We start from the raw sequence: 23,277 nt of genomic DNA on the forward strand, positions 1-23,277 counted from the left end.
CTCTCATGCCCGTCCCGCTTTCTGCCTCCAGGTTGGCTTCCAGGCTAACCCAGGCCCAATGAGCACGCACTTGACTCCAGCAAGCAATTGGTCTTTTGGGATCAGACCACCTTTAGACTTTTACTTGCTTCCTGGTCTGCAAGTGGCACACGGGTCTACACTCTTATATCCTGTTTTCCTGATTGTTCCTGGGTAGAGAAATCCCTCAGCACCAGCTGAGCAACAAGTGTCTGACACACCATCGGAATGGATCCAGGTATTCTAACAAACCTCTGCTCTAAATCCTTCTACTCTTTCCTTGCTCTCTTTAAAGTCAAAGCTGTTCTCTAAGACCGTTTCTCTGGTCAGGCTTGAGTTGAGTGTAATTTGGACCTCAAGCTAAAACGCTTCTTTCTGAGCATCAAATTAGTATTATTGGTTTTATTAATCATATTTTATTAGTTAATATTGTGTTGCTTATTAATCAAGATTTCCATTCTGTACCCCTAAAACCCTAAATAAACCTGATTGTGTTTGACTTCAACTCCCTGTCAGTAATTTCCAAGACTGAAGCTTTGCACAAATTTATATAATGAGCTACTCATTCTAGATCTTCTGATTCTCCACACAAGCCCAAAAATCAGTCAGGGGTACATACCTAACACCCCAGAGCAGTTTCATTAACAACTCACTGTACAAGTGTTGAACATAATGTGTGAATGGGCCTACTATATATCCTATGGCCAGTCCTGGGAACTGGCTAATAACAGTGATATCCCCATTCTTACGTTATCAAAAATGGGAAGACTGCTAACTTGGCAAAGAAGTACCTTTTAATGTGGTGATTCTCTTTATTTAGCAGGGGGAGAATAACTGGCCCTATCCACCCCCAGCACAGTACCTCCAGTGACTGTTACTGGTGTCTATCTTGTGTTTCATTTTAGTTGTGAGCCCTTTGGGGACAGGGTTCCATCTTATATTTATTTATTATTTCTCTGTGTAAACCACCCTGAGCCACTTTTGGAAGAGTGGTATAGAAATCAATCATTCAATCAATCAATCAATCAATCAAATAAGAAAGAGACTTCTTGTGGTGTGAATTTATTTTTCCCCCTTCAGTGTAGGAAGTGAATGTCTGAGGACTTAAGTTGGTGAGTGCATTCCTCAAAGGGGTGGAAATCAGCAAAACCGTTTTGTCAAGTGGCAGTTAATTCAAAATGGCACACAGAGGACCATGTGACATCAGACAATAGAGCCCTGTGTTTCTGTTGGGGCCACATCTCACACATCAACCAAAGCATATGAAATAGTCATGCTTGCTTGGGGCAAGAAGAGATATTTATCCAGGGGGAAAGGTGTTATTGGGCAGATGTGTCTCAAGAACGTGCACAACCCTGCCTCCAGGGCCACTTCACTGGCCTCCTTTCCATCACCTCCCCTCCCTCGTTAACCAGCAACTCCTGCTGCTGGCAAGTTCTACCATGCTCTTGTCACCCCCTGCCGCACTCCTGCCAGTGTTCTCCCCATGGCACACTGTGATGCCCATCCCCAGAGGTGCGCCGTGCTCTCGCAGCCCGGTTCTGACCTCAAGGCAACTGGAAATGAAGGCATTCATCTAGGTTTCCCATTCCCAGCTGCCTTGGGGGCAGAGCCAGCTGGAATGCAATGTGCTGGCAGCATGCCATCACCATGGGGGGGTTGCAAGAGAGGGAGTGTGCTGCTGCTCCAGGGGGCAGGGGCTTCCCATGAAAACATGGGCCACCTATGCCCTTGCTATGCCACTGTATTTATCAGCAACTCCAGTCAACAGTTTGAGTGCTGGAAAGACTGAGATTGAGTTCTCAGATAGCAGAGCAATGCAGGGTGAAGCTGTCTGGCCAGAGCAGTGACAGCTATGCTGTCCCACTGTGACAGAGAGAGAGAGAGAGAGAGAGAGAGAGAGGGGATCTGGAAAAGGCCCCTTAGAAAACTGCATTCCAGTATATGATGTAATTTCAACTGGCTTTTTAGTTGGCCCTAACCCTAGGGACAGGATGATATGAAGGGGTTTCTCTGCTTTAAATATTATTACAAACTTGTGCACCTGTGTTCTAATGTATAAAGGCTCTTCTTATATTCTTGGGATATTTATTTTCAGCTTATATCTATTTACTCCATTTTACCTGGTTTGTGGATTATGCTATGTATTTTTAAATTAATTCAATGTGGAAAATGTCATGGTCACTAGAGCCAACAAAAACCATATCAAACCTAATATCAGCATTCAAGTGACAAAAGAATTCCTGTCTAATTTCCTGCTAATTAGAAAGGAAATAAAGTAAGGATTTGTCATAATTAAATGAAGGACCATATAATCAAAGGTTAGTGTTCATTGCCAAGAAGTATGAAGAAGGTGACGAGGAGGGTATTGATGGGATCAATGCTATTACATTTAATTTAGCTTGTTCATTAAAGAGAAATGACACAGCAAACTAATAAATTCATAAATATCACTGATGATTCACCTAATATAAAGACCATTCACATTATACAGATTTTAGACATTTGGTAATAGGGTCAGAGTTTGAAAAAGAAATATAATAAAATGAAAAGATGAAATTATGGGCAGCAGGAATGGAGAAATGTCAGCAAATTAATTTTGAATTTAGACTGCAATATGAGAAAAGTAGATAACATAAAATTTGGTTTGTATTCCAGATGCCATAGCTCTCTTCTGTACATTTCTGGCAAGGTCACACATACTTTCACAAATGGGATGGGACTGTAGTACAGTGGTTGTTGTTCAGAGCATCTGCTTTGCAGGTTCAGTCTCTGGTATCTCCAAGTTCGCTGGGGGAAACTCCTGTATGAAATCCTGGTGATCTGCTGCCATTCGGTGTAGATAATACTGAGCTAGATGGGCCATGGTCTCAGTGTAAGGCATCTCACTATATAACTATTTGTAGTGAGTTCACACCACATACATATTTGTCACTTGATGCCTCTGTGGTAGAGCCCATGGTGGTTGTTTTTTAATGTATAAAGGTACCACCTTCAATCTGTCACATCACCTTCCCTGGCACCAATGGGAGATTCTCTTCTGGGCAAATAGTAGCTGTGGGGTGGAGTAGGGATCTGATCTGGATTTGGATTGTAGCAGAAGCAAAGCACTAAAGCCCTCTACCATGTTGCAGTCCCAATCTAGATCATACCTCCAGCTGCTGTTTAGTAAATAAAAGGAAATAAAACTCAGGACCAATTACACACTTAATTTAATAGTCTAGAACAGACATTCCTTTCTCTGTGCTACATCATTGCACTACATTGACCTTTTGCTAGCACCAACATTGCACTAGAACAACACTTGTCTGAATGCAGGCCACTATGTCCCGTCCCCCCCACCCGAGAACTATTGTTTTTACTTTCATGCAAATTTATTCAATCAATCAGTTGACTGAATCATATGGCAGATTCTGTACACACACACACACACACATGTACCTATATCTATAAATGGATTAACTTCAGCTATCTATATAATTTCTAAGTAAAAATCTTAATAAATATTGGCCTGTTTCTGATGACATACGAAGCCAGGACTTCAGACTGTGGTTTGTCTGCAAACATTGGCAAGAATAAGCCAGGGTCACCCAGACAGATCCTGACTCATTCTAAACCAAGAATGAATGTAGAACCTTTACTATCCTTGCATGCAAACAGAACAGGGGAATGTGCATGCATTTGAAACTAGGGGACATCATGAGAAACCAGGATTCAATCTTGGCTCCGTGTGATGTCTGAACTAAGCTACTGTGAGTTGCAGGCCAACTCACATTCCTTGTGTCTGGTGTGCTTCTGTGGCCTCCAAGGAGGTCTATAGTATTTCGAAAACAGTGCTTTCTCTAGCTGACATTTTGGTTTCAAATTGAAAAATGGACATAAGATAGAACACAGTTTTAGAGACATGTTACCAAATAAGGTCAACAAAAAGTAACAACATAATAGAGCAAGGAAATAACAGAACACAATAACATTAAATAGAAAGTTTATCATCATTTTTTAAAAAATCTGATTTTCAAACAAGCCACAGAGAAATTGCCTCTATGAAATAGCATTAACATTGCTCATAAGAGGATGTTTGTGGCTTTACAAGGTTGTGGTTTCTTATGAAACTACCTTTCTGTTACAAAACAAAGCTATTTCTTAGATATCCTATTTGCATATTAATTCTAGGGACAGCTTTCTTTAAACATCTCCTCAACCCTGAGAAAATGCAGATAATGGTCTTTATATCTATGAGCTGCAGCTCTAAAATGGCCTCTTTATAAAGACCTTTCAGTTCCATTGTCCATATCTATCCCAAGGCTTCCTCTGTGATATATGAATAAAAATAATTCATCAATGTCAACAACCTATGGCAAGTTAATGGCATCACTGCAACATTTTCTTTTCATTCAGAGTTAATCAAACAAACGGGTTTCCAGAAAGAAAATGCCCTTTTGGAAAAGGCGACCAAAAGTCATTAACACTTCCATATAGACTTATAAAGGAAAGGAATGTTTTAGAAATAACAGAACAAACTCTGGCTGTGTGAAGAAATGAAAAATGATTCCAGGAGGGCTTCCTGACAACAATGAAAAGCAGTGAATGTGTGGTACAGTTTTGGCCAAAGTCCTGGAAAATATAAATAGTGACAAGAAATTCTTACAGAGTGTTTTTTCATAAAATCCCCTGTTTAGATTCAAGCAGAAGCCATTTGAATGAATTAGATGCATTCATTCAATGAACTAATGCAACTTCCATGGATGCTTTGCATTTTTAATAACTGAATTATTATAAACAGAGCTTGCTGAAGTCAATAGGGCATGTGCTCAAAAATCACTATATTAACATTCTTCAGTTTGAACTGAATTGATGTACTTATGCTGACAATATCATGTTTATGTTACTAAATCCTTTATTATTTTGATCAGGGAGGCAGTGTTTTCACATTCGGTTTTTCTGTCTTGGGCTTTTCCTACTACATCTGTGAAGTAGAAAACAACCCATAAAAAGAATAAATACGCACTGGCTTACATGTCCCACAGCATAATGTGGGCGTTGCAGAATTGCCCACAATACTGTAGGATTTAACACGCATAATAGTGCTGCACAAGATAGTTGTTCTGGAACTACTGACCTCAATTGCAATTCCACATTGCACATTACTTCCATTGGGAATAATGGGAGCCATGCATGATGTGTTATCGTGCAAGGGGTCAGTCGTCCCAATACTGCCCTCTTGTCAGCACCATCATCATGTATATTAGAGCCCCATAGTGGCGTTGGCAGTTCTGCAACGCCAACATTAAACTGCAGGACATGTAAACCACTTTTGGAATGTTAGATTGCCTGATTAATTCATTCATTTTTGATATGTTGCTACTTCTAATTCTGGAAGGTACTTTTAAAAAGAGACAGGTGGTATGAAAATAAATAAATATTCCCCAGCTCTGACTTGCCTATATCCTGTTACCTTTTCTCACTGTTTCAACCCCAGATCTGTTAAATCTGCAGTCTATATTCTGTCTCTGGGCTATATTAACTATTCCAAAAGGACTTATTGTGATACCAGAGTGCTTCTGTATTTTAGCTTGCAACATCAGAACTGGCTCTAAAGCTACACTGTCCATTTTATCTACTGGACTATAACAAAAGCAGAGCAATAGAAATTTTAATGGAGATTTCCAGGATTTTAGTTTTGGTCTCTTTGATCTCAAAAAGCAATTATCAAATTAGCCTTATGCCCTAAGAGAGAGGCTATTCAGATGAGGATATTACCAAATTCCTCTCTTGCTGATATTCATGACACAATGCATGCAATCCGAACTCTTCCTTCTCCGCAGAAGATCAGGTTCTATAACATATGAACAAGTCTATAGATGCTATTGTATGCTTTCATTAATTTTGTGGGATGATGTGTATTTTGCAATGTATTGTCACACCAGCTGTTTCGAAAGAAAATATATTAAAATGCTTGAATATATATATGTAAATAGGTTAAAAAATGTATTTAAATACAGATCTTCTTCCATTAGGAAAATACAAATATGGAGCTATTTAACTGAAGAGAGTAAGATGGAAATCAAAGGAAACTGTGTGAAGGTCAAATGGAACAGAAATTGAAATCTGTCCCTAATTCAGAAGTAAGGCTAAACCATGATTTAGGATGAGAATGAGCAGGCACGAGCTCCTTGTGCAGCAAGACAGACACTTCCAATCTCAGTTTGTAGATAACCATACAAGCCAGGAATGCAAACCATAGTTTGTTCCTGGTCTGCAATTCCAATTTATGGGCAAACTATGGTTTGCCAAAAACTGAGAAAAGAAGATTCTAATCTTGGTGTCCAAGGGAAAAGAGGACCTATAAGCCCGAGGCTTGTGCCAGCTCTTTTCTGTAACACTACACCACTGTATACCATTTCTCTGAATAATCTCTATAAAAGAACTTCTTAGCTTTTAATGGTTTCATTTTTCAAGTGCTTTATGATTAAGATCTGGTTATTATTACAGATGCAGAAACATAAGAGTAGACAGAGCATGCGAGCAATGAAAGCCACTATTAGGAGATGCTGCACTGCAACAGGAAAGTGATGTGTGTCCTAAACTCCTCAAAGACGACAAAAGGCCAAAGTCTGACCAAAATAAATGGCCATAATAGAAATAGAAATGCTGAGAAGCAGACTACTGAGAATAGCAGGCACTGCGGGAAGTTAGGAAATAATGATCAAAATACATAGTGAAACTTCCAAAGTCAACACATATGAAAATAAAAATGTTTCAGTGTGTAATAAGTGTAATTTACACTTAGGGGGATGGGGCTATAGCTCAGTGGTAGAGCATCTGATTTGCCAGATCCCAGGTTCACTCCCTGGTAGGACGGGGGAAAGACTCCTGCCTGAAACCTTGGAGAAGCCAGTCAGTGTAGACAATATTGAAATGGACCAGGGCTGCACAACTTTGGCCTGCAACTCTCAAAATCCCTGACTATTGGCCACTGTGGATGGGGATGATGGGTTGTAGTCCAAGAACAGCTGGAGGGCCAAGGTTGTGCAGCCCTGAGCTATATGGACCAATAGTCTAACTTGGTAGAAGGCAGCTTCTGATATTCCTATGTACCTACATGGTTCATCAAACTTTTGACTGGTTTGAAGAAGCTTCCAGAATTCCTATGAGCCTACAGAAATATAAGATATAGCTTCCTATATTCCTGTGTACCCACGTGGTTCATCAAACTATTGACCAGTTTGAAGAAGAGGAGCAGCACAGTCATCCTATTAAGCATCCACCTTATATTGAGGTAGCATCAGATTGGGTAAGTAGGCACATGAAAACATGATGATATTATCATAGTAAATGAGCACATTATAACTGCTAAGAATGTATGCAGATTACTAGGAACAAGTTGAAAATGCACAATAGGATGTATCGAGATGTGATAATACATGTCCTTTAAGACTAGTGATACCAACCACATGCCCTTTTCTAGGATGGCTAGTATGGTCGGTACCGACAGCATCCGGAAATGCTTGTACACTAGGTGCCTGTTCAGGGCCTTGAGGTCCAGGATAGGACGCCTACCTCCATCCAGTTTCAGTACAATAAAGTACCAGGAATACAAACTGAGATTCTCCGGATTGGCAACCCGTTCTATCGCATCCTTTGACAGGAGAGTGGTGACCTCCTGGTCCAACTCCAGAGTATACAAAGTAGTCACAACCCTGGACATGGGTGGCGTCCTGCCGAGCTCGAGGGCATAGCCCAAACGTATGACCGTGAGGACCCACTGGTTCATGGTCACCTTGTCCCATTCGGCCGAATATTGGGCCAGGCGAGTCCAAAAGCTCACTGAGTCATTGTTTCTTCGGGAAAGTATTCGGGCGCTGCTTTTGGAAGGCCAGTTGGTGAGGCTGGAGGCCTGACTTGTATCGGGACTGGTACTTGTTCCCAATGGGCACTTCTATCCCTAAGAGGGAGGCGCTCCTGGCGCCATCGAGGGGGTGATGCATCTTCAGTGGGCTTGTCCAGGGAGTAGGCTTCCTCTTCCAATGAAGCGTACCCAGGCTCATCCATCGCCACCGACAGCTCTCTACTCGAGCAGGCAAGATCAGATGCCAAGTCCAACAAATCCTTAGCCAACGGCGAACTAGGTCGAACTGAAACTGAAGACTTCGGTATCGGAAGGACCAAATCCACCTTAGGCTTCTTGGCCACTGCGGGCCTCCGACGCAGGAACCGAACTGACGCAGCATTCTTCTTCGGTATAGAAAGAAGGTGTTGACCCACTGGCAAGTTGTGAGATAATTTCGACTTCTTCTTCCTCTTTGGTATTGACACTGAGGGGATTGGAGAGCACTTCAGTAGCACAGGTACAGGACGCCTAGGAGGATCCTCTGAGCGCACCGGATCACTTGACGCCATCGAAAGGTTAGCAAGAGGTGACGCCGAGGCCAGTATCGGGGTCGTTTTTTGACCTCCACAGGAGTGGATTCCGAATGCTCTGACTGTATAGAGGAAGCCATTTTAACAGATCGCTTTAACGATAAGGCTTCTGAAGAATGGAGAGCCAGATCCCACAGGGCTGTGCAAAGGCAAGAAGCCCTATTTTTGAGAGCCTGCTTCATAAACCTCTGGCAATGAAGACAGGTCTCGACAATGTGGGATTCCCCCAGGCACAAGAGACACTCAGTATGAGTATTGGGGGAATGGATCTTAGATCCACACAAACACATTTCTTGAAGTTCGTCATGCCCAGCATAAATGCCATAGGCTAGCCAGCCACCATGCTCCGTCCCAGCCAGGAGCAGAGCCCCAAAGAAGGGAAAAACCTGTAAAAAACAAAAACGCCAAGAAAAACTGCTACGGAAATTAAAATAATAAAATAGAAAGAGAAGAAGCAGGGAGAAAAAACAAGAAGGGGATAGATAGATCCTACTCGTTGCTGAGCTGCAGATTCCACGATGTTCACTGAAGTGCGGACAATGAAAGACGGAGGGGATGAGGAATGTGCAGCCGCATATAGCGACTGGGGGTGGGGTTCCCACCCAAAGCAGGAGAATTGAGCTTTTTAGGTTCTGACAAGGTCACTGCACAGGCGCATAGCCCATTGGTGTAAAAGACAGAGACCATGTTGAAGAACTCCTCCTCTAGCCCTTATCAATCCTCCCTTTTCCTTCTCCAGGTTCTCTCCCTGCTGCTCCCCTCTTTCTCTCCAACCCTCCTTCACCCTCCTTCAACCCTGCCTCTTCCAGAGCTTCCTTACAATTCCTCTTCCATTCTTCTTTCTTTCTCTCCACCTCCTCTCTTTCCCAGCACATCTTCTTTACTGGCATTCTCTTTGCCTAGCCCTCCATCCCAGCACCCCACTTTTCCATCTTCCCTCCTCTTCTTTTCCCCACACTGTTTAGTCCTCATCCATCCCCGTTCCCTCTCCACATGTTTTTCTGCTCTGCTCAATTAGAGAACATTTGCCCTGTGAATATTCTAAGAATCATTGCTCCATTGAAAACAATGGCACTAAATTTAAGGCAATTAAAGCTAATTAAGTGTCTGAGGTGCTTATTTTGTACACAGGAATAGAGTGCCTGCCAGTTATGAATTCTGTAAACCTTTCAATGTCCTGGTGGGTGAAGGGAAGTGGGTGTTTTGAGTTGCTAGCAACCAAGCCAAACACACACTTAGAAATTATATTCCACACTGGTGAAAAAATCATTTCAATTTTAATTATCAGCTTTATATAAAATATGTCTTATAAATATATTTAGGAATATAGTACCACCAATGTGCATTGTGCTTTATGCAGAGTAACAAACAAAAATATATATTCCTTCTCTCAGGAGCTTACAATCTTAAAATGCGACCAAGGAAGGCATTATAAACCCCTTGTAAACCTGAAACATTGTTCACTGTGAAAGTTATGCTGGTGTTATGGATTCTCAGATATGACTATTTATATGATACTGACAGGCCTGGTGGCCTGGGGGGCAACCGATAGCTCAGCAGGCAGGCAAGAAGGAATTGGCTGTCTCACTTGAGTAACAAGCTGGTCAATGAGGAACCAGGCCCGAATCAGCAGTTTTATGGGGCCAGGCAGCTTGGACACCAGTGTAAGTCAAACAGCTAAGGCAGGGGTGGCCATCCTGAGGATCTACAGCTCCGATTAGACTACAACTCCCATCTTTCCTGGGTGCAATTTTGCAGCTGGGGATTATTCAAAAATAACTGAAGAGTCTCAAGTTGGTCATCCATGAGCTAAGGTAGTCTTCTTAGCCCCATGTCTACCTCCTGTTCATTCTCCTCAGTCTGAATCTGAGACTAAGTGAATCACTGTTACCAGTTAACAGTGTGGTTGCCATTTTAAATTTGCCCTGTGGTGACTCTAACCATTTAGAGCTGCTGGACCTACTCAGGGTAGAGATGGAATTATTTGGCTTTCCATGAGCTTAGAGTCACTACACCATGAAGAACGTTTTAAAGCACAAAGCACATAATGGGCCAATCTGAACGATACTCTGATCAATTATTTTAAATGCATGGAGAAAGATCATGGATACACACATCTCCCCCCTCACCTGGTGTATTGTCCTACTACCACCTAATCACTTGGGGATGATTAATCTGTAATGTCCCTGAATGCACAATTTAAATAATACATTAAATTAGTATTAAAACCACACACTGACAGGTGGTTCAGATGAACTACCCCATGTGAGAAGACGACAATGCATCAGATGGGGAGGGGAGGCATGTCCACCCATGCTGCTCCCCCCACATTTAAAAGGGCCAATCAGTATATCAGCCAAATCAACCCATAGCTGGTTTTTATATTGTGAACCGCTCAGGGATTCTTTGTATAGGGCGGTATATGAATGCATTAAACAAACAAACAAACAAATAAAAATAAAATAAATAATGTTAGTGTTTTTCCACCATAAACTTCAAATCAAGATAGTAATCACATGGCTCATAGCTTAAGTTGGCATTCTTCCATCTTGCTAAACATTGTAAAGACCAACTAACCCTCAAGAACGTTTCCTCATTTTTCCAGGTTCCCTTTGACTTATATTAGCTGAATGTCTACAAACCTTGGGCAGGCTATTAAGCTATTCACACACATGTGCAAAACTGAGTTAAGGAAGCCTAGCTAAGGAAATCTGCCTACAGAGCTGCCCTCCAAAATGAGATTAGGAGAGTGAGCACTCTCCTAACCCCGCTTCTTTGATCATCTGCCAGCCCTGGCTGGTTGCAGCTAGGGCTGGCCGACTGTGGGGCTCCCGGTCATCTTCAGGGAGGGGAGCGGGGATCCAAGTCAGCCAAGTGATCACTTGCATGGTGCATTATGGGAGCTCCAGGGGCAGGGCAACACAGGGCAATGTATCCAGCACCCCAACCCTTGGAGTTACTGGCAGCAGCCGTTAATTGTCTGAGCAGGCGATCCACCCGCCCAAAGAACTGCACCGAATCGTCTGCTGGGAGGTAAGCTTTTTAAGGCTTTCTCTCCACTAGCCCTCTTGCCCTTTCTCACTGCTTGTGAGAAAGGGCTCTAAGTTAGTCATGAGCATCTTAGTCTGGATTCTCCTACCCCTTCAGAACATTTGATCGGATTCTCAAGCCAAATTCTTAGCACTAGATATGTTTTTTATTATTAGCTGTTATGTGTATGTACCCAAGTACAATTTACTCACTTTATTAGGGGATATTTTCATGGAAAAGTGGCTTAAAAGGAAGCATACTGCAGAGTTGCAATGAATGCGACCCACAATTAAAACCCAGTGTTGCCTAGTTAAAGTTTAAATTAGCAGAAGCCATCAAGAATACAGTTCCAGTGGAAAATTAATTGTAGGCATTCAAAACAAGTTTTTATTACACTTTGCATATAAAGAGCACCCAAAATTGAAGCCAAGTATCTGTCCCTGAAGGATGGCACACTCCACTGCAGCTGTTTAGTTATGAGGAAATTACTGCACCTTGAAATGTTGAAATGAAGTTCCTATCAATAACAGACATAATTTAATAAAAGTAAACTGGTAAAATGTATTATGTACTTCTAGCCAAAAAGGCAGAAACAATTTATTGGTAAAGTAAAGCAGTACAAAGTACATAAATTGCTTCTCCTTCTGGCACAAAAAATATAAATCTCTTTGACAGGCAACTTTGGGGTGATTAACATTTACACATAAAGGTTGATTAACATTTAAGCACAAAGGTTATTTCCATAAAGATTGTATCAAGTTATATAAGGTTGTCTTTACCAGTCTTTCTGATGAAGCTGTTCCTTATAGAATAGGACATGCTTGAGTACTTCATCCATCTCAGAGCAGCTGTTATGTACACAAACCCAAACAAGGAGGCTGTGCCAAAGAAATGGCTTAATTTTGAACTGCTTTTGTCCAGAATTCAATTCAGCAGTTTTGTAAGTACTCATGGGTGCCTAAAAGAAAAGAGTGAAATCCACTAATAAGACCTTATGAATACAAACTTAATTGGTAAGTTATATTTTCATGCAGAATACAACTAATTTTGTTCTCAGAATGTATTAAAATATAGCTATGGGATACAGTCAGTGGAAGAGACTCTGCATGCTGTTTTGAGTAGCTTGGTAGTATAGATGCATAGAAGGACTTCAGCCCAAGATATTTTGACACATTTAGCAGCCCAAAAGTGCAATTCAAGATATGTGTCTCTAGATCCTTTGCAATGTTACACAGGATACTGGGGTACCACTCAGCACCCACTGTGGCACTGCAAGTGGTCTTGGGGCACAGCTTTCAGCTTCTGCAGTGCTTCACTGCCGCCCCCTAAAACTGCTGTTATCCAAAGAGGCTGCTTGAGTTGTATGTGAGGTCAGAACAGTCTCACATGTGCAATACTTCCAACATCACACTTCCGCTTTCCTTCAGCTATGGATGTGATTCCCACACCAGTGAGGTCATTCACACAACCTTTGAGAGTGCTGGGGAGGGTGGGAGGGAGGAAGGCAGGATAGCACCTACGTTCCCCCTAGATGATCCGGCATGGTCAGGGGCTGAATGGCTCGTGCACCCACATGGCCAACGCTTTTGTGAGCCACGTGGCATTCTGGAGGCTGGGAAAATGTGTCCCTGCCTCCAGATATCTCAAAATGCACCACACAGTGAATGCAGTGCAATGAGGGATTCTGCCGTGAGTCGGGTACTCTAAGCATCTGGCTCTGTGTCTGCTCAGGCTGTGTTCAGCCCAAGCATTCACACAACCTTGTACCTGGCTAAAAGAGTGTGCTCACGCCCTTTTACCCAGGTAAACAGTTGGATAAAAATCCTGGGCCACGACCCCAACACTTCACACAAGAAGTTCCACCCAGGTAGGGCTGACCAAGCCTGAGCAGGGCTGCTCATGTGAACAGCCTCAGAGTATTTTTAAAATAATGGTTGCATTCACACAATTACAGAAATTCTGGTTAAAGTGTTAACCAGGATAGCTGAGCCCTACAGAGCTGACTGTGAGAACCCAGAAGGCATATTAAGACACAATGAGTGACAGGAGGGCTCACACTTACAACTCAGAAACTGGGGAGGAAGTCCTGCCCCACCACTGTCACTCATAACCTCAAGCTGGGCGCTCACAGTTATGGTTCCATTAGTCTGAAGGGCGAAGTGCTGTAAACGTGATGGTTGGTGCTTTCATGAGCGGCAACCTGGATTGCATGAGCTTGCCACTCACGGAAGTGCCGACCATCACAGTTGTGGTGCTTCCCCCTTCAGACAAATGGAGCTGTAACCATGAGCAGCCAACTCAAGGCGATAAGTGACAGTGATGGGGCAGGACTTCCTCCCCACTTTCTGAGTTGTAGGTGTGATCATAACATCTGAATACATCTAGTACTTCCAGACAAGTCTGGTCAAACTGCTGTGGTTAACCCTAAAGTTATCTATCTTGGTTAAATGTGGGTTAATCACAGCAGCTTGACCAGGATTGCCAAGATATTCTTGGTTCTCACAATCAGATCTGTGGGCTCAGTTATTCTGGGTAAAACTTTAACCAGGATCACTGTGATTTGGTGAATGCAGCCAATGTAAGACAAAGCTTCAAATGGCAAGTGTTTTAAGCAAGCAACAGAACTAGGTAATATTCATCTAGAAGATCTGCTGTGACCCCCACCTATCAGATCTAGTACATTCCCACTACCTTGGTCTCTCATGTGCTGCCAGCTGTTCTTCCCTTCCTGGATCCTGGGGGTTATTTGTATGTTTGTTTTACACACTATATTGCTTCTAGAGAAACACTGTGGATAGGAATGGCAAGAAAAGAGAATCTTTCCTCACTTCTTTGCCACAACCAACATATGGAAAGGCTGTGACTGAAAATGATGCCAAAATTCTTAATTTGGCTCATTAACTCTGTACAAGTTCTTGTCTTGGTGGGGACAGAAAAAGAGTCTTTATCATAACAGTGATGTCTACTAGGCAACAAGATGAAGAAAAGAAATCAAGGAGAAAGTTATTTCAGTACAAAGACTTCCTTATTGTCCTGTGAAAGCAATTTCTTCATTACGTACAGGAATTTGGAGCATTGACACAAATATATTCTGTATTAGAGGGCTTAATAAAGTACTAATGCTTAGCACACAAAAGAAAATCTTCCCAAACCCAGACATGTCTGAGGCTTTTGAATGTAGTCAGTCCTAATAGCAATGCTGCTAGTAAATTATATATGATACCCACCTACACATTTCAGCGACACATTACAGCCTCTCCTGCTATGCCTATTTTTATTTTCCTTATTTCAAGAACGGCCATTCTTTGGCACAGCTCTGAATCTCTCCATAAAAAGTAACAGAGCAGAAAAAAGATTTCAGAAACATTATAGAAGAGACAAGCTAAAAATATCAGGGTGGTGATTCAATTACTATTAATGGAGCTTAGTCCCCATAATATATTTAATTGAGCTGCGCAATAAATTATTCCTCAAGGTTTTCTAAATTGAGGAGTACAATCTCTATAGCACCCTCCAGCAAACCGGGATGAGTGAAAGCTCTCTAACAGGAGCCCTGGGTAATTTAAAACAAAATCAATTCCAGTCCATATCCTACCCCTTGAGCTTTCTTTTCTGGCTCATGCTCAGATATGCAGGAGAGTTGCTACAACCCTTGAGCTGCATTAACTCAAGCACTCAGTGGGGCTATAAGAGAGAACTCAAGGGCCTGAGAAACAGAGGGTAGTCGAATACAAGCTGGCCCATTAGAATTCATTCTTTGCTCTCTCTCAATAGGCCCGCTGGTATCAAGGGGAAGTATTTAGGTCAGAAACAGAACCTAGAGCAGCATGGTCTTAACAAATGGACAAACTAGCTGCCAAGTTCACATTTACCGAATTGAGCACGAGTGTTCTCATCTCATTCAACTCCCAATCTACTGATGGCTCAAGCCTTTTGTCATTATTTTCCCCAACCTGAAATCATTATCTCTCCCACTTTCCTCTCTAATCTTTCTCTTTGTAGCCATGTGTGTGCTCCAAGAAAATTAAGAGCTGATATAACCCTATAAATTTTCAAGTGGTCCCCCCTGCCCCCCACATTATGGCTAATGTATGAGTCCTGATGATTTATAATGGGGGGGCACTGAATTACCTGTTGCTCAGTTTTTCTTTTGGGGGGAACAGTGTTAATTACACAACTAAAAATACTTTAGATAGGAAATATTAGAGAAGAGTCCAGGGTAATTATAATTCTTTGTAGTTCAGCTAAGAGCAGAGAGAGATGCTGGTCAGTTCCTGCTCATCCTTTGGGTCTCTGAGGTAAATGTGCAATTAAGTAAAGAGAAAGGAGAAGGAAATATTGGTTATTCAAAAGAGAGTGTAATGGCTCCTTAGAAGTCAAAATAACCTGAGAGTAGATATGTAATTTGGCAAGTGTTAATTATATCAATGATAAGCTATCGTAGACTAAATAACTATGAAGGGCACAGCCAAGCTAGCACATTTTTTAAAATCAGAGGGAAAAATTATTCAGGAAACTCTTCAAAGATCTCTGCAGAGTTTCTGTTGCCTCAGATTGTTAAGAATATTGATGAAAGACATGGGGACTCAGCCACACAAACACCCCAAAATGTAAATGTAAATCCTTACCCATAAAAGCCTTGGGCGTGCGTCCGTGCCGCCCGTGTCTTTTTCGACGGTTCTGGGCATGCGCGGAGCGGCGGCCGGAGAGTGTGGCCGAGGCGGCGGCGGAGCCGCGGCCTCGGCCAAAGGAGTGCGGGCCAAGGAGGCGGGGACCGCGGCAAGGCGACTGGCCCCGATGGCGGCAGTCGCCGCCACGAGAAACAGCAGCCGGAGAGTGCGGCCGAGGCGGCGGCGGAGCCGCGGCCGAGGCCAAAGGAGTGCGGGCCAAGGAGGCGGGGGCCACGGCGGGGCGACTGGCCCCGATGGCGGCGGCCGCCAGCCCGAGAAACGGCAGCCGGAGAGCGCGGCCGAGGCGGCGGCCATGTTTTCAGTGCCCCAAATGCTGCAACCGCCTTCCTCGCACCCCCCCTTGAATAAAGGCCTAAATGGCCCGAAATATTGCCGCCGCGGCCAACTGTCCTCCCGCCCTCCCAGGTGGCCGATCTCGCCTTCCCCGCTCCCCCCCCACATGAATAATAAAGGCCTAAACGGCCCGAAATATTGTGGCCACGGCCGTCGCCGCCAACCCCCCCTCTCCCACCGAGCTGTCCGAGACCTCCTTACCCGAACCAGGGCGAAGCAAGGACTCTTTACAAGCAAAATAGAGGAGCTCACGAAAAGAGCTCCTCTCTCGGCAAAGCCACTGCTGAGACTGCCGCTTTGGACACAAAGAATGCAATAGGCGTTCTTTGCAGCCAATGCAGCACTTCGGGAAGAGGCTTGGCCGAGAGAGGAGCTCTGCTTGCGAGTTCCTCTCTCCTTTCAATTGACTGCGGCGGCGACTGGGCTTTTTTGAGAGGGGGAATAGGGAATTCTTTATTCAGGCAGCTGGGAGGGCGGTGGGCGGCGGCCTTTATTCGTGCGGGGAATGGGACGGCGAAGGAGAAATCGGCCAGCAGGGAGGGCGGGAGGACAGTTGGCGCCGCGGGAAACATTTGAGAAACTATCTTCCATTTGGCCAACATGGCCACCACTGTCACACAAGCACTTCCAAGTCCCCTGCCATTCCCTCTCCCTCTCCGCGGACAACCAATCACAAACCTGGAAAACTCCCCCCCCCCTTACCAGCTAAGGGCGGGAAAAGTGGGTGCATAAATAATGGGAGCGCGAGACAGGCTAACAGACTAACGGTCACCGCTAGAGCAGAGCGTAAGGAGAGTAGCAAACGTCGTATATTATTGCCTCCACATTGACTAAAAAAATATATATATAATTAACTAGATTAAATAAATAAATAAATACAAAGGCAGGACACAAAACTCCCTGAGGGGAGTCAGCCGGCTAACCAACAGGGAAGCCCTTTTCTTCTCACAACAGCAGAGACAGTGCCATCCCTTGCCTATAGTGGAGAATTGGAGAAAATACCACAGAGGGTCATACATAAATAAACTTCAAAGGGGGCACGAAATAGAACCTAAAAAAAGGAGTGAAAGAGAGAGAGAGGAAAGAAGGAGAGTCCACATATATTGCCCTCAAAGGAGGCAAAAATCAAAATCGGGGAAAAAGGGAAAAAAAGAAACAGAGAGAAAAGACAGGAAAGAAGGAGAGTCCACATATATTTGACTTATAGACACTGCCCTCAAAGGGGGCAAAAAACAAAATCTGATAAAATTTAAAAAGAACAAAAAGACACGTGAAACACTGACTTCGCCTTGGCCAGGATCCAAGAAAAACAGATACAAAAGTATGGGTCAAAATACAGGGAGCGAGAGTAGGAGAAAACAATAAGACCAAGAAAACAGAAAGATGGGAATTAGAAGAGGTGGAAGAAAGGAAGGAAGAGAAGGAGAGGGAGAAAGCAGACAGGAAGAAAAGAAAACAGAGGAAGAGAGAGAGAAAAGGAAGACAAAGGAAAGACAAATATAGAACAAAATAAAAGGAAAAGAGGGCAAACAAGAGAGGAAAGGAATAAAGTGAACAACAACAACAGGTACTAGCGCCCGTTATTTTAACGGGCTTAAAATTACTAGTATAATAATAAAATCTCTAAGAAAAGGTACACACCTTGTGGAAAATCAGTTCATGTTGTCTGGCAGTGTCCAATTTCTAGCCTTCATTTGCCTTGCAAGTGCTCATGTGAGAACCATGTAATTAGCAGTGGTGTAACCACTATTGAACATGGGGCTGCAAATACCCAGGGTCATGGGTCTCTGGGGGCCACCAGCCACACCCTCTTACACACACACACACACACACCCCGTGCTAGGCCCAGTGCTGGCCACTGCACTGGTTGCTCTGCAAATCACCAAGCTTTAGAGAACCAGCAAGGCATAGTGGTTAGAGTGTTGGACTTGGACTGGGAAGACCCGAGTTCGAATCCCCATTCAACCATGAAACTGGGTGACTCTGGGCCAGTCATGTGTGTCTCAGCCTAACCTACCTTGCAGGGTTGTTGTGAGGATAAAAATAACCATGTACACCGCTCTGAGCTTCTCGGAGAAAGAGCAGGATATAAGTGTAAAAAGAAACAAACTAATAAATAAAAAGCTGTCACAGAGTTGGCCTCATCACATTGAGAAGAGGCAGCCCTTTTGAAGTAGGCCTTTTCTCACTGGCATGGGGCAGCACAGCTGGGCTGGCTCCATGATATCATCAGGCAGCATTGCTGGCACACAGTTGGGGCTGAGTGTTGACATATAGGTACTGCCTGGCAAAGGCAGGCTGGTGGCAGTGGCAAGCAGCTGGGCGGTCAGACGGCCGGGGTGTGGGTGGCAGTGGGGGATGTGAAGGGTCATCCTCAGATCTTGCCTCAAGGCCACCTCCAAACTTGCTATGTCCCTAATAATCAGTGAAGGCTTGAGCTCTAGTTCTTGCCCCCTTTTAGCTTTACTTTGAAGTAGACCAATAGGATTGAATCCCCATTCAGTATGCACCAGACACTGCCCACCATTTTGAAGATGAATATGCATTCACACAACTTGTATGGTTGTTTTTAAAGTGGTGTTTTTCCCTCCTCCAGAACATTATGTATTCATTTATTTATTAAATTTATATCCTGCTCTTCCTCCAAAGAGCCCAGAGGTGTACATGGTTATGTTTATCCTCACAACAACCATGTGAGGTAGGTTAGGCTGTGAGATGTGTGACTGGCCCAGAGTCACCCAATGAATTTCTTGGCTGAGTGGGGATTTGAACTCAGGTCTCCCTGATCCTAGTCCAACACTCTAACCACTACAACACACTGGCTCTCTACACTAGTGCGGGAATGCAAAAAAGGTCTGCAGGGGTTTCTCTCCGAGAGCTGGTCTTGTGGTAACAAGCATGACATGTCCCCTTAGCTAAGCAGGGTCCACCCTGGTTGCATATGAATGGGAGACTTGATGTATGAGCACTGTAAGATATCCCCCTCAGAGGATGGAGCTGCTCTAGGAATTGCAGAAGGCTTCAAGTTCCCTCCCTGGCATCTCCAAGATAGGGCTGAGAGAGATTCCTACCTACCACCTTAAGGGAAGCCACTGCCAGTCTGTATAGACAATACTGAGCTAGATGGACCAATAGTCTGACTTCGTATATGGCAGCTTCCTACGTCCCTATGTCCTCTGCCATATATTAAGCACAGTAGAAGGAGTGGAGATGTAGAGGCAAGCTGGTTATCAGGACACTGGTGGTGGCTGCTGATTGGACAGCAGCTGCACATGTTTAAACATCATGCTTTTGTTATACCCTGCCTGGAACTGAAACTGGGAGAATATGGGAGTTAAGACTGAACTGTCTATGAGCAAGAAGACTGAAAAGGAGAAGAGTGAAAGGAAGAGCTTCTCCTGGCAACAGATTCTGACATAAGAAAAATGGGAATCAAGCTATTGAGACAGAGGAGATGGTGCTAGTGATGAGTGAGCCTAATAGCCCAATGCAGACATTATGCTGTATGAGTGTACAGATACACGTGTTTGTGTGAATGACTATACCTCTCTTCATTTTAAAACTGAACCTGGATTCAGGCCATTCAAATGCATGGTACAGTAGGAAGTGTACTTCTGTACCTACATTCAGCATAACATGTGAATAAAAATAAATAAATAAATAAATAAATAAATAAAGGCACTTTAGGAATGTGCACAAAATGGATTTTGTGTTTTGTTTCGAGCTCAAAATGAATCACAAAATCCTCGAAATGATTCATCAAAACAGTAGCCAAGTCAGCTGGTTCAACAAATCAACCTTGAAACAATCTGAACGATTAACAGGCCATAGGGAACAATGGGGAAGTCAAAACACCCCATTGTTTCCCATGGGTAGCTCCTAGGGACACCAAAGTGGGTTGGCTCATAGGACATGATGGGTGCTACATATCACCCAACTAAAAAAAATAAAATTAAATGGGCAAGAGTTTTAACAATCTTTCCCCAAAATCCCCATAGGATCCTATCGAGTTTTGGGGGAAAGGTTAAAAATGTATTTAAAATTGCCTGCTCGCCCATTTATTTTGTGGATTGGGTGGTAGATAGCACCCATTATGCCCTACCACATAACCTACTTTGGTGTCCCTAGGAGCTACCCATGGGGAACAAAGGGATGTTTCGAGTTCCCTATTTTTCCCTTTGACCGAAACATGCTGCCCTCACAGAGTGCACACAAATTTTGCATTGCAACTTGCTATGCATGTTGCTTCCCTGCCTTGCAAAGCACTGCAGATTATAAGCACACAGTGGCTCAGTTCATATGTAATGCCAAACCGGAGACAGACGAACCCGCAGTTTCAATCTGAAACTTCAAATAGTGCCGCAGATATACGTCAAACTGTGGCCTGCCAAATTCCAATTACAAGAGAGGAGAGCCCCTCCCTGCTGTTCAGCCTCCAAGGCAGATCCCAGCAACAAGCTCCATGGCCAGACTGTGGGCAAAGTGTCCCCATCTGCGTGGTGGCCACAATTGGCTGTGATCTTAAAGGGGGCATGCCAAGCGTTGCTTTAAGGGTGGGGGGGTTGTACCTACCCCCCCCCGCCGCCGCTTTTCCCCCTCAGGCGCTCCAGTTTTTAGGGAAATTTTCGGGGCGGCAGCGTTCCTCCCTGCCCCCCCTGCCCCCTTGTTGCTTGCTAAAAGTGGAAGTAACTTCCATGCATGCGCCCGCTGCCGACATCCCTAGTAGCAAAACCTAGCTACATTGAAAGTGATCTCTTTACAAAAGTTAGATAACAAAAACTCTAAATAAAATTCATCAGAGTGACCTGGAAACTTCCCCCAAAGAGGAGAAATTAGTTTTAAATGAGCATCACTATAACATTTACAATATAAAATAACATGAAGAGTAGTTTCTACGGCACCCATTCCACAGGGGCAAATCCTTAAATTAAACGGAATCCCTTTATATCTACCATCCCTAACAGTCGTCAGAAGGGTGTTTAGGTGGGCAAGAGTAAATGGACGCCTAATATAGGGATAAGAATATTATCTAAATATGCTGCCGGTTTGGAATTAAAAAGTTGTTTCCCCAGATAGATACCACTCCTTAGACAGGCTGTATCCACTTGTAATTCTGTATTGGCAATATGCTGCTTAATAGCCTGCCAGGCCTGATCATGTCCTAATCTAAGAATTTCCTCATGGGAAAACGCAAATTTAAGAAGTTTATTTTTAACCAAGGTCTTCCACTTATGATTAAAGCCATCAATCATTACCAAGGAAGCCAGGCCTACATTGGCAAAAACCAGTTTTAACCAAAACTTTATAATACAGGTCCAGTAACTCGAATCAACCCTAGCAAGACCTACTTCTCATCTCATAAGACAGTTGGGAACGCAGAGGAGAACTTGGCATGGAAAGGGCATTCAAATCAATTTAAATGCACTGCAATGGTGCATCCATGCCATGCCATGCCAGCAATTATTCTGCAATTGATGGCACTGCCACTGCCCCCTAGCAGCCCTGCACCCTTATATTTTCGGGGGTGGGGTGCATTGGGGTGGTATTCCACTGTTACCAAGGGAGGGGAGGGGAACATGGAGGCTTCTAGGAGGGGATATGTAGATGAGGGAGGGCAAAGGATGCTGAGAGAGGATCTGTCTCACCATAACCTGGGAAGATGCCATGAGGGGTAACACAGTCCATGCAGACTCAACTGAATTCCTGCTGTCTGGCAGCTTGCTGCCAAGCGCGCTCACTCTCTCATAAGAGGGTCAGTCTTCTGGGGAAGGCTATGTCCTTGTGTAATGATCAGCCAGTAACAGCCTTTCCTTTCCTGTAAAGAGTGAACCAGAAGTGTACTCTGTCCTGACTGACAGGTTAGGGATCAGCCACTCGACATACGATGGGTGGGACCTAGAGGGCCATGAGGTAGGAAGAGAAGCATGTCTTTGGTCAGAAGCGGCTAGCCAGGAGGTGAGAGAGGATGGGCAGAAGGCTTAGTGAGGAGCAATGGAGTTTTGCTGCCTCATGGTCAACAGCTAGCCTGGAGATTCAGCTCATGGAAGGACATCTGCAGATCCTTGAGAGACAGGATTACAGGAAGCTTGTGTTCTCTCCTGGAGTTTGGGGTGAGTTCAAGTGGGAAGGAAGCCAGGGCTTCTGTAAATGTAACCTAGGGAACAGTTTGCTAGTCAGTTTGCATCAGAAACTTACCTTTTTTCGTGTGCTCTGCATTTCCCCAATATGGTTTGTCTATCAGTAATGCAACTAAGCTAAGAAATAATAACCTGCACCCAACTCTGCAACTAGGGCGTTGCAAAAGTCTCTGTAAAACTCTTAAACATGCTTTTTGTATTTTCTTACATCTATGTTCTTTGGAACTGGGTAACCACAATTTTTAAAGTGTGCCGCCCCAATATCATCTGAGGGTGCTTTTTGAAGTATTCTTGTAGCTGCTGAGTGTTCATGTCTATCAGTAATGCAACTAAGTTAAGAAATAATAACCCGCACTCAACTCTGCAACTAGGGCATTGCAAATGTCTCTGTAAAACTCTTAAAGGTGCTTTTTGTATTTTCTTACATCTATGTTCTTTGCAACTAGGTAACCACAATTTTTAAAGTGTGCCACCCCAATATCATCTGAGGGTGTTTTTTGAAGTATTCTTGTAGCTGCTGAGTATTCCTTTTACCTGTTACTAAAAGCTGATAAAGCCTCAGATGGAAGCAGTCTGTAGTATTTTGAATAACATTTATTTTTCTTTGTGTTCTTTGCAATTTTAACCAGCCGCTTGAGTGGATTTTT

The 23,277-nt window shown here is 43.6% G+C and overlaps 1 protein-coding gene across 11 annotated transcripts in view; it reads right to left on the minus strand.

The window, feature by feature from the left end:
* The window catches only part of TMEM232 (transmembrane protein 232), a 262,748-nt gene that overhangs the window by 151,113 nt on the left and 88,358 nt on the right, over positions 1-23,277 (minus strand). For all 11 annotated transcript variants that reach the window (XM_053292117.1, XM_053292123.1, XM_053292124.1 and 8 more), the window contains one exon: positions 12,249-12,427. In XM_053292117.1, coding sequence (XP_053148092.1) covers positions 12,249-12,427 — 179 coding nt within the window. The remainder of the gene's footprint in view (positions 1-12,248; positions 12,428-23,277) is intronic.

This window comes from Hemicordylus capensis, chromosome 2, assembly GCF_027244095.1.
Source record: "Hemicordylus capensis ecotype Gifberg chromosome 2, rHemCap1.1.pri, whole genome shotgun sequence".
Lineage (NCBI taxonomy): Eukaryota > Metazoa > Chordata > Lepidosauria > Squamata > Cordylidae > Hemicordylus > Hemicordylus capensis.